Source organism: Micropterus salmoides, unplaced genomic scaffold (genome assembly GCF_014851395.1).
Source record: "Micropterus salmoides isolate LMB-PRFRI ecotype aquatic unplaced genomic scaffold, ASM1485139v1 Ms_hic_scaffold_14, whole genome shotgun sequence".
Classification (NCBI taxonomy): Eukaryota; Metazoa; Chordata; class Actinopteri; order Centrarchiformes; family Centrarchidae; genus Micropterus; species Micropterus salmoides.
Window position 1 is genome coordinate 19,554,579 of NW_024040485.1, and position 13,685 is coordinate 19,568,263.

Below are 13,685 nucleotides of genomic sequence, written 5' to 3' on the forward strand. Positions count from 1 at the left end.
CTTTGAAACAAACCTAATCCTACATCCATGATTCTATTTATTACATTTACTCATTTGGCAGACGCTTTTATCCAAAGTGACATACATTTGAGGAACAACATACAAGCATCAATACAGTAAAAGATCTACAACTAACAATAGATATTAGTTGTAATAATAATCTTTGTTTAGTAAGAGCAACAATACATACTAGTAAGTGCTATTAGCACTTATTGCATTAATTATTAATTGTTTTATTACCTAGAAAGCATAAATAAATGCAGACACGCACATACTGCATAAGCATCATCCAATGGTGTTGGACCACTCCAAAACACCTCATTGGTAGCCATGATGAACACACCCAACCATGACCACATTTTTTAAAAACATGCAACAAAAAAATGCATTTAAAGAGAGGGGGATAAAATAGTGCCCCGCAGACTGACAGACACAATAGCAGTGACCCAGTGGCTTCGCGTTGATGCTCTCCCCCTTGCTGCATGTGGCCTTTGAACCCATTGTTGTGTCGCGGGTGACGTCAGTGCCGTGTGCGGGAGACGGAGCGGCGTGCGCCTGGCGAGACAAAGGCGGCGGACCGACCGGGGTCAGGCAGCAGCAGCAGAGAGCCGAGAATCACCACTGTGTTTTTTTAACTAAAAGGTAACAGCTAACCTTGAATTTCGGCTGTGGGTCTCCCTGACGATACGCAGCATGAAGACCCAGTGACACTCCCAGGAAAATGCTCTGACTCTCGAGATAGAGGAAAAACAACAACATTGCCCTCTTTTCGTTTTTAAACGTTTTTCTCCTACGCCCCCCCCTCCCTCTCTCTCTCTCTCTCTCTGTCTCTCTCTCTCCTCGTTTAGCCTGCTGGTTAGCTAACCCGCTAGCTCACAGCACTGGTCTCCTCCTCCTCCTGGCTGCTTCTCATCTTTCCCTCAAGAGCTGGGCGACACGCGAAGAGAGGACCTCGTCGACAAAGGCAAGATACAGTAAGTCCACATGCTTTTCACACTTGTTTAATTTTAAAAAATCACCGCGGCTGCCTTTGAGAATGAGCACAAGTTCGACTGTCAGAACTGAGCTAACCAGCTAGCTGTGGTGCTCCCAAACAAAGGGGTCGACAACGTGACTGAGTGCCGACTATGTGGGACTAGCCTGTTAGCTTGGCTGTTGGAGCTAACAACAGCATATATCCTTCATTTATTTGTATTTTTTTTTATATATCGATCAGAGCACACGAGTGCCCGGGCTTGGTGCCACGCAGGTTTTTCATGTGTGCGGAGGAAAAGACTTAGTTCGTTGGTGTTAAAGCGGACATGCTTTATCCTGACAAAACAACCAGCCTCCAGGATGGTTTCAGTTGTCAGACAAGAAGCAACAACAGACAAAGCAAGGCGCCCAAATCAGCACTACTAATGCATGCTGCTGTTTGTGGATGATCGGTGGCTCCACTCTGCTTATCCACAGCCCTGTTTTGTGTGTTTTTAATAACAAACAAACACTTGAATTTTGTTTTATTCCTTTTTTTTTATTATTTCAGAAGAGGGTGCGCTCACTCCCAACAAAACAGGCATCCGTGATCTGATGTGAGATCCACGGAGAGACTATGCCTAGCCCTTTATTCCACCCCGAGATTATGGACCACGACGTGGTGATCAGCAGCCAGCACAACGGGGTTGGTCTGCCCCGAGAGACAGACCAGGAGTCCCGGGAAGAGGACCACCAAGAGGCGCTCCGTTTCGCCCTGGACCAGCTGTCACTCATGGCCCTGGAGAAGGTGGACTGTGGGGGCGGTGGTGGTGTAGGCGGCGGGCTGGTCGACACTCTGGATGGGACCCAGGGTCCGGGCTCTGACGGCTGTAACGGCGTGGGCGGAGGGGGCTACGTGGATCTACAGATGCTGGAGCATCCCAGCGGGTCCCGGGACTCGCCGACGTCCTGTTCTCCATCCCCGGAGTACTACGGCTCAGGCGGGTACCACATGGCCGGCTCGCACCCGATGCTCCACGGGGAACAAAGCTCCGTCCTCTGCAGCAGGAAAAGAAGTGTCAACATGACTGAATGTGTGCCTGTCCCCAGCTCTGAACATGTGGCCGAAATCGTGGGGAGACAAGGTAAGAATTTATTTGGTGTTTATGTTTGTGGACCGCTCGTTCGGGCAGCATGCAAGCCTGGCTGTTCTTTGTTTGGGTGGCAGCCCGGTGAGAGGAGGGTCTCTGAACTTTTACAGCCTGAGCTTGGTGCTCTGGGCGGACTGCACTCACCATTTCAGTCTTTAACCAGCATAATGCGGATACTCTAGTAAAAAAGCCATACTCGCTGTATTTACATGTCCTTTCTTAACTGTAATTTAGACAATGCTTTGACATAGTGACTGAGAGGAGTGTGGTTTGATGAGTAGGATGGAGGGGGAGGGGTGGGAGAGGGTCAGACAAAGCGGCAGATTGTCGGGAGTCTGGACATGTCTAGCAGCCTGCACCAAACAAAGGAAATATACCGACACACGCTCATTTTATATATCACAGATCCAAAGTGGCCGCTTTGAACGCCGATCTCTCATTCCTGACTCTTGTATGTGGTTATCACAGATTATTATTGTCTTTGCTGAGCAGATTTTAGGCTGAAACGGGGCAGCAGGCGCACAAACACGGGACTGGGCGGTGTTACGCCCTGCACCCAGTTCTGTCTGCCGATGCTGCTGCTGCTGCTCGCCTGTGAGCCGCGGCATTTTATACATTTAATTTTTCTTTGTTGTTGTTTTTTTTTATCGACACTTGTCTCAGACTTTAAACAGAGCCGTGTTGCTGGTTCGGTTCGCCGTCTCTGTCGCGGTAGGGTTACGGCATTGTTCTCTTTGTTTGAAAAAGCCATGCTTTCTGCTTCCCAGAATGACATCACACTCCGCGCGCCCTATTGGTTGCCGGGAACGAAGCGTCCATATTTAAAGTAACAGTGCGCACGGCTGCTGCTGGAGCAGCATGAGTTGACAACAGGCGGTGCAGCAGCTAGTGACTTAATGTTTGGGCATACGCAGACTCTTCGTGAACATCCTGCAAGCGTTTTGCTTCAGCTGATATTGTTATGATGTGAAAACGCGCATGTCAAAGGGGTCAGTTGCCATTTTAAATAACGACAGTTATTTGTCAATAGTCAATTAAAAATGTATTGGAACTTTTTTCAGTTCACTGTGTATGTAACATAACAGCCTGTTCATTACAGTATTAATGTCATCTGATCAATCCCTACACTGTCTTTGTGAAGGTTATACTTCTTTGTTGACACCGTTTTCAGAGAGGTGTTGATTCAGATTTATGATAAATTTAGAGGCTTCACTTTTTGGAGGTGTTTCTAATATTTTATCCACCACTATTAATTAAGAGCGACTAAATGCTAGAAACAACTACTTCCAAAACCACCTTTAAAGCCAGACACACACACACTCAATTCTAAGAAAAACTGAACATTCATGAAAGTAGGGATTATTGTAGGGCTGTTGTATTAGATTTCATTTGTTTTAACTAGGTAAACTTTATATTGGAACCAGTCTCATTAGACTATATAATATAATCACACTTACATGTATGGCTTTGTTATAAATAAATGTGTGTATATGTGCGTGGGCGTGTGTTTGAGTGTATATAAAGAGTATTTTGGCATTTGCTATAAAACTGATGTTTATGTGCTTCTGCACCTTACAGGCTGTAAGATCAAGGCCTTGCGTGCCAAAACAAATACCTACATAAAGACTCCAGTCAGAGGTGAGGAGCCAGTGTTCATCGTGACAGGACGCAGGGAGGATGTGGAGATGGCCAAACGCGAAATTGTCTCTGCGGCTGAGCATTTCTCTATGATCCGGGCGTCCCGCTGCAAAGCCGGAGGGTCTGGAGGAGGAGGCAGCGGCGGCAGCTCTCTTCCTGGACCTCCACACTTGCCTGGACAGACCACCATACAGGTACCCCCTGGCTTTCTCATCATGCTGTGTATTTGTTTTACTCGGCCAGGTAACAAAGGAATAATTGGATGTATAACATCTGTTTAAACTACAACTCTGTTCTCTGTATCCTGCAGTTTGAAATCTGTTGTTTTCTTTCAGACATTAAAATATTTATCTTGTCACTGATCCAGGTGAGGGTGCCCTACAGAGTAGTTGGTTTAGTTGTTGGACCAAAGGGAGCAACTATCAAGCGCATCCAGCAGCAGACTCACACCTACATCGTGACACCCAGTCGAGAGAAAGACCCGGTGTTCGAGGTGACCGGCATGCCGGAGAACGTGGACAGAGCAAGAGAGGAGATCGAGACCCACATCACGCTGCGAACTGGGACCTTCGTAGACCTGCAGGGAGACAATGACTTCCACACCAACGGCACTGATGTCAGTCTAGAAGGCCTGGGCGCCCTGAGCGGAGGACTGGGGGCATCTCTGTGGTCCAGGGCTACTGGTCACCATTCTGCCCCCCCACCTCCTCCGCCCTCCCCACCTCCCCCTCTTCCCATGTCCATGCACCACTCCTCCAGCCGGAAGATGTCCTCCTCGGTCGCCTATCACACGCACAACGGTGGGATGAGCTCAGACAACTTCAGCGCCACTCGCAAGGCCAACGAGAGAGGCAGCCCTACCAGCCCTTTTAGCACAGGCTCCAGCAGTGCTGGTGGAGGATTCACTTTTGGGGGCGACTCCACCCCAGGGCTGGCTTCCTCAGATGAGCTGGGCTTTGAGTTCACCGCTTCCAACATCTGGGCACCTTTCGTCAACGGTGGAACAGGCAATAAGACGGCCAGCGCCTCCCAGCAGCAGCCTCTGCGTCGCAACAGCAGCGGTCTGAGCGGTGGCGCCATCACTCCACGATTGTCTCCAACTCTGCCTCAGGACACGGGCGTGGGCCCGCTGGATCACCCGCTGGCCCGTCGTGCCCAGAGCGATCCCCTCAGCACTCTCTCCTGGCTACAGTCTGGCAGCGCAGGAGGCGGCTCCTTCTCTGGGGCGTCAAGCTCCAGCTCTGGCGGCTCGTCGACCGGTTACTCCTCCTGCTCGGCGTCCTCTCTGCCAGGCGGCTCGCCCACTGACTCCGAGGGAGGCGGCAGTGCCGTGGGTCTCAGCTCTGGGATGCTGAGCCGGCTGAAAGGCGGCTCAGGCCCCGGGGTCACAGGCCTGGTCGGCATCAGCCCCGGGATCAACAGGGACTGCTTTGTGTGTTTCGAGAGCGAGGTGACAGCAGCCCTGGTGCCTTGTGGCCACAACCTGTTCTGCATGGAGTGTGCCGGGCAAATCTGCCAGTCAGCTGAGCCGGAGTGCCCCGTCTGTCACACCCCCACCACACAGTGCATCCGCATCTTCTCCTAATGCTCCGACAGGAAGGGTGGGGGGTAAATATGGGAGAGGAGACTGGAAGAAGACTGCAGTGGGGCACCAGCTGTGGCGGAGGAGATGGAAAGATTCACACTAATAACTTTCACACACACGATGGACCATAATAAATGCATTAATAGAGATGACGATACTATACGGATGTTGATTTATTGCTGATAACTGTCAAGATTAATAATAACAATAATAATAATAATGACTTATTTTCAGAGTGAAGTTAATTGAAACTGGTCTGCAGGCGGTTGGGGCTCAGACAGTCTCTCGGTGGTGAACTTACGGATGGAAACTAGTGTCTTATCTCTCTTCAGGCCTTCATTTTGACTCGGAGCAGCCTGCACCGCTGGCCGCTGGTCTGTCTCGACATTTCTTCATTCTGGCTTCTTCAGATCTCTGCCTGCTTTCTCTCACACAGCCTTTCCTTTAGACACTTTTGTACTTAACAGATATTTTTCGATGAAGCTGTCAATGAGGCCTGCACTTTTCTACTCCTTATTTCAATGTCCTTGACAGGACGCAAACTGTTCCAACAAATCCCTCGCTTTCTCTCTTTGCTCTCACTCATGCTGTTGTTTGTCGCGGGAAGCGGCAGAGTTGCTATTTTTCTGTAAGCTTGGAACTTTTAAAAAGGTCGGTGTGTAGTCAGGCACCCAGCAGAGCAACACACCCAAGGGACCTCTTACGGATGAATTCCTCTTTGTCGTTGCCACACGTAATTTAGCCATCAGTAATGCCAAATGAACGCTGTTAATCACCATCTCTTAATTCTTGATCAAATTTGGATGAGTCTGCCCCACATTTAAAATGTGGCCACTGCATTGATTCAGATAAATTAACCTTTAACAGGTGAGAAATGCTCCATTAGTGATCTGTAGGAATCTGTCTGAGGTCAGTGCTCTGAACGTTTGGGCTGCCTGACCATCCCTTTACATTTCTCTATCTGTGTGTGTGTGTGTGTGTGTGTGTGTGTGTGTGTGTGTGTGTGTGTGTGTGTGTGTAATGCCCACTCATGCTGTTGTTCACATCTGAGTCATTGTGTGCCCTCGCAGTGAGAAGGTCTGGTTTCTGCCACTCTCCTTCACTGTCAGGTCAGTCTTATGGGAAGGTGATGCTCTGATCCATCCACATTTTTCCTCTCACATCTTCCGTCTGTTACACTTAGATCGACTCATTTAGTGTTTTCTACTAGGTTTTTTTCCTTTGACTCTTGACTGTCAAGCGTGTGGCTCACAGACATATTTTCAACTCTAGGATAAGATAGGGCTTTTCTGATGTCACACATGAATGTTTTGTCCAGTAAGGTTAAGGAGAGGTGGCTCCTCCACCCACATGAACCAATAACAAAGGGGCTCAACTGAACCATTTGTTATTTTCTTTTTTCTTTTCATGCACTGTAACTCCCGGCCCCTCCTAAAAAGAAAAAAAGAAGAAAGAAACAGCTCTTACTGTTTTTGTTTTGGTCTTCCACCCCACTCTCACAGCAAAGCTGTATGGCACTCTCAGATGACACTCTGTCACGCCCATATAACGCTGTACTCCTGGATAAATGTGGTGCACTACATGGTTAGTTGTTTGAGATTTGTCCTTTGTTTCATAGCAGTTCCAAGTAACTCGACAAGGCGGTTGCATCCTGTTTTGTGTTTTTAAAAAGAATTCAGTGTGAGTTTGCAGTAACTGCCTCCTATAGTGTTAATACTGTACGTACGATTTGGGCGATGTCGGTGTGATGGTACACGGTTGCCATCAGTGGCCCTTTTATTTTATTTTTTTAAACATAGATGGAATCAGCTCATAGAATGAGAAAAGCCATGACCCAACAAATTAAAATGACACACCTAACTCTCAAAGGGCTTCCTCTGACTGCACAGACACATGATCACATTTTCAGGCTCACGCAGTAGGTAGAATCAACTTATCCTTTATGGCAGCTAGTAGCTAGGTCATCCAGGGCTTCCAGACACTCTCTGTGTTCAAATCCCAGCAGCTGCAGAATGTTTTGCTTGTTGTTTTTAATGAGTTGTTTTTTAAATTACAATTGTCCCCACACACACACAAACGCACATCACATTCGGATCCTGTTGGTAGAGTGTAGGGCGTTGCAGTCACAGTGTGTCCTTGTCCCTGGACACAGTCGCAGATCAGGACGGGTTGTAGGGTTTTAATACCATGGAAAAAAAGGGTAACTCTACTTGAGTATATAGTTGGTAAAAATGGGCAGGTCTGCTGCTGTGCTTTGGTGCTCCAGCCAGTACGATGTTAAACTTATTTGCTGTGTGACTGTTCGTTTGCTACTTTAGGTGACATGGGCAGTAGCTCCACAGAGGAATCTAACAAGGCGCTGTCCTGGTTGAGCACAGCAGTACACTAATTCATGTGTCCACACGTGTAGTAAAAAATCTGCCCAGGAGCTGAATTGGTAGTCTTTGTGAAGACTATCCCATGGTGCTTTGGTGCAACTCCCTACTGAAACACGGTGATGAACAAACCCAGTTGGTAGTGGGGTAGACCTCTTTGTTTTGTTTTTCTCAGACTAAAGTTCTCCAGTGCTCTGTAGACCTGACATCCCTGTTCTCGTTCTCGCTGGAACGTGCAGTCCATCCCCTCGCCGGGCTCTGATGTCAAGCGTCGCATTTCGTCTCTTACCCGCGCACACTCCGAACAGATGCAGGGCTGTGAATGTGTCTGAACGAACAGATCAGTCGTGACCGTTGTGAGAGTCTGTTGAGGCCAAACTTCAAACCGTCCCAAGTGGACGTGTTAACGGAATAAAATGTGGTGTTTGCCAGATTGGTCTCATGTAAATCCTGGTGTTGCACTGGGATGTTTCTGGCTATTGAGAGAATGTTAGGGTTTAATGTACAGTAGTTTAATTGTTTAAAAAGGTACAGAATTTTTCAGATTGACTGCTGATTTTTATTTTTTTTTAGCCAAACGTGTCCCCCTCCCCCATTTCCTTCCTTAAGGTTTGAAAACAGGGTTTCCTGAGGCATGCTAACCAGTGACCTCTGACCTTTTTTTTTTGTGATTAGAGGGGAGGGGGTGCGAAGAGAGCCTCGCCAGTAAGGGGTGACAGACACCCCTCAAGCCTCCGCTCTCCTATTTTTTTGCTTTAATTCTCTTTGTATGCAGAACCAAAATGTAAAAGGTCAGCAAACTAGGTTGCAGGCCTGACCTGTGTGTGTGTGTGTGTGTGTGTGTGTGTGTGTGTGTGTGTGTGTGTGTATATATACCCTGAATACAATCATTGGGATCTTGTTTTCAAAAAGCAAAATGACTTAATTGAAGATAAGTGTAGTTTCTAAAGAACATGTATCATTATTTGTAAGTTAACCATCTGCATGTCTTCAAGCCACCTGGCATTAGTTAATAATTTTTAAAATAAAAAAAAAAACTTTTTACACATTTTATTTTTTACAATTTATTTGCTTACCTAAATATCCCAGACAGTAATGTGACCCTTTTATTACGTCAAATTTATTTTTATTTTCCATTTTTTATTTTCCTTATTTCCTGTGTACTACATATAGGCAATTTATAACAATGAGAAAATTATTGAAGAAATTTTAAAATTGAAATATATTTTATTTGAAAGTTTATGGACCTTTTAACCGTGAGCCAGAAAAATTGTATGATCATATAATTTGAGCTGACTTGACGGTTATCAGAAATGTATCAAGAGTTTTATTTTTTATGCTTCTTTAATAAAGTCTTGTTTTTGGTTTCATTTTTTTACTGTAAAATAAGAACTTGTGTGTCTTGTCTTTATTTCTTGTTCTGTTTGGAGTAGAAATGTGCAGCAGACCGGACCATCTGCATCTTTTCCACATGGTGGCAGTATAGACACACCTGCAGCAGATCAAAGCATGAATAAAGGTGAGTGTCAAATCTGCAGTTTGGGCATGTTTCTGTAAATATGACACCAGACAGTTAATTATTGAGGAAATTCAAAGAACAGTGGGGAGGGCCTGGATCCAACATTTACAGAATTAGGTATTTGTGTGGTATTAGAATAAATGCATTATGTTGTCAGAAGTAATGCGATGATTACTCATAAGAACGTAAATTCAGGTGTTTAAAATCCCTTATCAAGCAAAAGTGCCTTTTTTTTCTAGCAACTTTAAGCTTCTGAGGATTTGCTCTGTTTTATATCATAATTAAATGCCTTTTAGGTTATAGACTGCTGGTTTAACAAAACAAGCAAATTAAGGATGTCAATTTGGAGATTTTTCACTATTTTGCAAATTGATTCAAGTAATTTTACATGCAAAAATGCTAAATGTTTGAAGGTTCCAGCCTCTCAAATGTTAGGCTGCTACTTTTTCTTGCCTTACATTAAGGTAAACTGCATATTTTGTGGCACTGTTGGTTGTTTTAAAAATATATATATATTTGAAGAAGGGGTTCTGGAGAATGTGCCAGAAAATGTTCACTATTTTCCAACATTTTATAGTCCAAATATTTTATCGAGTAATACAGAAAATATTCATTAGTTACATCCCCAAATCAAAAGTAGGATCACCAGCAGCAGGCTCGGTTTCTTTACTTTAATCTCATGCAGGTACAAATGTTAAAACGTGTGAAAACAAGAGCTGCCCCTTTAACACGTCTGTCTGTGTGCACTTAAGAGGAAAAATGTTCCTACTGCCTTTTTATTTAACTGAAACGGGGCTTTCTTTCCTCTGCTCCGGACTGTTGAGAAGGAGCCAAAACATCTGGTTCAACTTGTGTAAAGTGGTGGTGTATTACTACTCCCCTCCCCCCTCCTCCTCAGAGAGGTCAGAGGTCACATGGAGAACAGACTGAGCGCTCACTGAAGCGGAAGCTGGTTGTTCCAGCTGAAGGTTTGGGTCAATACAACACCCTGCTGTCTCCATCTGAGAGGGAACAGCATCTGCTGAAAGACTGTTTTTTTTTTTTTTTTGCGAAGGGTTTAAAATCCACAATTTTTCATAACTTATTGCTTTGAAGACTCCTTTTAGGTGTGTAACACGCATGGAGTTTGAGGTTTAATAACTGGATACAAATCAAACTACAGCAGTGTGATTCTCAGGCACTACAGGAGGAATAATACAGCAGACGTTTAGATTGTGACACAAATGTCCTTTTAATAGGAAGCAGGTCACAATCAGGCTGCATTCCAGTTCCACTTCATCCTCATTAAAGAACGATCAGTGATGATAAGAAACAAATTAGAAACGTCCTTAGTAGAAAATAATTCTCTCATGCGAGTTTTGTGTTCACACTACATTCATATTGGTTACAGATGACGTATTCACAAGCCTTTTAAAAAAACAAAACATTGATGACACAACTTTGGAAATTAAAAACAAGGGGGGAAAAAAAAGTCAACATCAAAGAGACACGTGCTGGCACGATAAAGTTTTCCCATCATGCATTGTAAGTTGAGTCTATTCACAGGGTGGGCGTCATTGGTCTCCACGGGGTTTTGTCGGCGTGCATGCATGCATGTGTGTCATCTTACACATGCCCTTTTTGTGCTTGAGCAGAGATTGGTGTGTGTGTGTGCAGGTGTGCATCTCATCAGTGTGTTTGTGTGCGTACATACATACATGAAGCAGGCAACCAACGAGCCCCAAACTAGATGATGGATTATGGTATTCTTGTTTTGCCTTTTCATCTTCGACCTGACACGTCAAGTTTTGTCCTGAGCCCTGGGATTACTTAGACGACACATACATACAACGTAACTGCACCGTGAGTTAAACGGGGTGGTAAAAGATCCTTTCAAAAGGCTAGTTTGCCCAAAGATCGCCTAAATTAAAAGGCATGAGTTTGTGTCCTCCAGGCTAGTCATGCTTTTGGATTGAACAAACACTTTGATTGTAGAAAGAAGGCTCTGCTGAGGGAAAATAACATTCAGAAGCTTTGTTTTTGGTAGAATTGAACAGCTTTCAGTAAAGACAGCATGTGGCAGGCCAGCAGTGACGTCCAGTGTGGCTCCACACAGCAAGAGGAAAACCTGCTGCAGCGTTTAATCCTACTGTCACTACTCATGTTTCACAAAGAGACTACAAGATGAGCCGGACTACAGCCGGGAGTGTTTGCTCACCGTTTAAAGAGGTTCATTTACGCACATGACAAGACTGAAACTAACATTAATGCTTAAACAACATAAATGCTTGGCGGTGACTCTGATGGCTTCTTTGTTTGAAAAATCAACAAATGTGCAAATTTGGTCCTACTAAAGGCAAATAGGAATTCAAGGACAAAACATTTATCTTTCTCTGTTATCCAAAACATGTGAGAACAAGCTTACACACATCCAACAGGAATAGGAAGTCCAGAAATAAAATATCTTAGTGATTTACACACAAGTTTCCCATTCCGTGGATGTGGATATTGCTGTTGGTGCTGCTGTAGTTATGTTGACAGCGCATACATTTAGGTATGTAGGTACAATATATTGCTCACAATCTCAGAGCCCATTTTGCAGGTGTGGCAATCAGCCCACAAACACCTTCACACACACACATATATATATATATACAAACACCCCTTCACACACATGCATGCACACAATAACAAAAGACACAGCAGTGTTCACAGAGGGTTTGTTCAGTGACCATACATACAAACAACTATTGCCTTAAAGAGACAGGTCTCGATACGTGTGCAGGCGATCAGGAGGGAACGCATTCCACTGAGCATCATGTGTCCTTTAGGCTTCACATGGATTTATTTTCAAGTTCCTCCGCGGCGTTACTCATTAGAGACTTTCTGAATCGGGGTTTGTCTGTAATGTGGCGGGGTTTGTATGGCAGCGCAGGCAGACTAGGGGCACGTGGCGGGGAAGCTTGTGGGTCAATTTGCCAACAGAAGCATGGGCAGTATGTGTTAGTGCGTAAACTGACATCCCAGTCCACTGGTCCTGTAGCCCTTTTTGGAGTTCATGTGCACTCTAGGGAGTGGATGTGTCAGACACTGGGGTATTGCTTCGTTTGTTGTGATGTGTTGCTGTTTGTATTTTAATGGCCACAACTTTCGCTCGTATCAACACAGCACATATCAGGCTCAACGTTTTCCCCCCCAACCGTCGGTGTGTTTTCTCCATGATAATGAAGGTGAGTCAGGTAATAATTATAAAACCTTATCGTACCAGGGTTATATGTGCACCATGCTCACACAGGTAAAATATTTGTGGCACCCATCTTTTATGTGTGGGGAGAGGAACAGTTGCCATACAGCAAAGTCAGTCACAGTGTTCCTGGGGTCAACATGCAGGACGTTAGCACATGACAGGACAGACTAGTGGTGGTGTTGCCCCTGAACACTGATCTAAGGTCAGTGTTCTTTTTCTCTATTTGGATTTTTGGGGCAATAGGAAAGCTGATCTTAGATCAGTGCCTCCAACAGACCACCTCCAACGTACACAACACATCACACTGTGGGAAGACAGCGCAGAGCAAAGGACTTGGGGGGGGGGGGATGACGGACTGGAAGAACGACACACAGTCAGACAAGCGGACATACGGACAGAGCATATCTAGGTAAGGACTGCTCTCCTGAAGACACAGAGAAGCAAAAGTGCAAAGTGGTCGTTCTCAATCTATTCACATGGTTTTGTTGTTCTGCGCTGCCTTGGATTACATCTAAGTGTACAGCGTATAAAAGGTGTGATGTGTTCTAGGAAAAATTGAGTGAGGGACTGACAATTGCTTTGAGCTGAGCTGTTGAAATATTCAAAATGAAACGTGAATTTTTATAAACATATTCCTCCATGTTTGCATTGATAACATTGCAATGTAAATGTTGCATAATGTATGCAGATATATGTACAATTGAGCATTTTTCGTGTGTGCTTGTGTATTGCACATGGTTGTCTATGTAGATGTGAGTTCTATATATGTGCATAACACGATGTATTTCGGGTATTTTTTCTGGTGTCTTTGCGCACACACGCGTGTCCTCGCGCTCTCAGCCCCCTCCCCTCCTCAGCTGCGGCCCTCCTCGGCTGAGCGCTGGTCCGACTTGAGCTTGACGAACTCTTTCGCCACGTCATCGTTGTTGCGCTGAGAGAGGATGCGCAACACCGTCAGGCCCGTCTCGTCCATGTGGATGCGTCTGCCCAGCGGCATCCAGCAGGTGACGCTGCCCTTGCTGGCTATGTCCTTCACCTGCAGCAAGGCAATGCCCACGGTGCGGTCCTCTCTGGCGAAGCAGTAGTCCTTCACACACACCTGCAACTCGTAGCTCTCTGGACCGACCTCAGTGCCCAAGGAGCTGAAACAGAAGACAGAATCAAATCCATGTTTTACTTCACGTCTGTGTGCCTCGTTAAGTGGATTTGTTTTAAAACTAATATTAATGAATAGAGC

At 45.4% G+C, this 13,685-nt stretch overlaps 2 protein-coding genes across 3 annotated transcripts in view; one reads left to right on the plus strand and one right to left on the minus strand.

Moving 5' to 3' along the window:
- Positions 1-389: 389 nt before the first annotated feature.
- On the plus strand, positions 390-8,728 carry LOC119902919 (RNA-binding protein MEX3B). Its single transcript, XM_038719314.1, has 5 exons — positions 390-642; positions 849-974; positions 1,526-2,099; positions 3,684-3,937; positions 4,111-8,728. Exons 3-5 carry the CDS (start codon positions 1,592-1,594, stop codon positions 5,326-5,328), a joined length of 1,980 nt encoding a protein of 659 aa, XP_038575242.1. The 5' UTR covers positions 390-642; positions 849-974; positions 1,526-1,591; the 3' UTR covers positions 5,329-8,728.
- A 1,700-nt stretch (positions 8,729-10,428) lies between these two features.
- The window catches only part of LOC119902924 (protein unc-13 homolog A-like), a 33,695-nt gene continuing 30,438 nt past the window's right edge, over positions 10,429-13,685 (minus strand). The window contains exon 41 of one of the 2 annotated variants that reach the window (XM_038719322.1): positions 10,429-13,590. In XM_038719322.1, coding sequence (XP_038575250.1) covers positions 13,302-13,590 — 289 coding nt within the window. In that variant the 3' untranslated portion in view covers positions 10,429-13,301. The remainder of the gene's footprint in view (positions 13,591-13,685) is intronic. The other variant, XM_038719323.1, reaches the window with a different exon arrangement.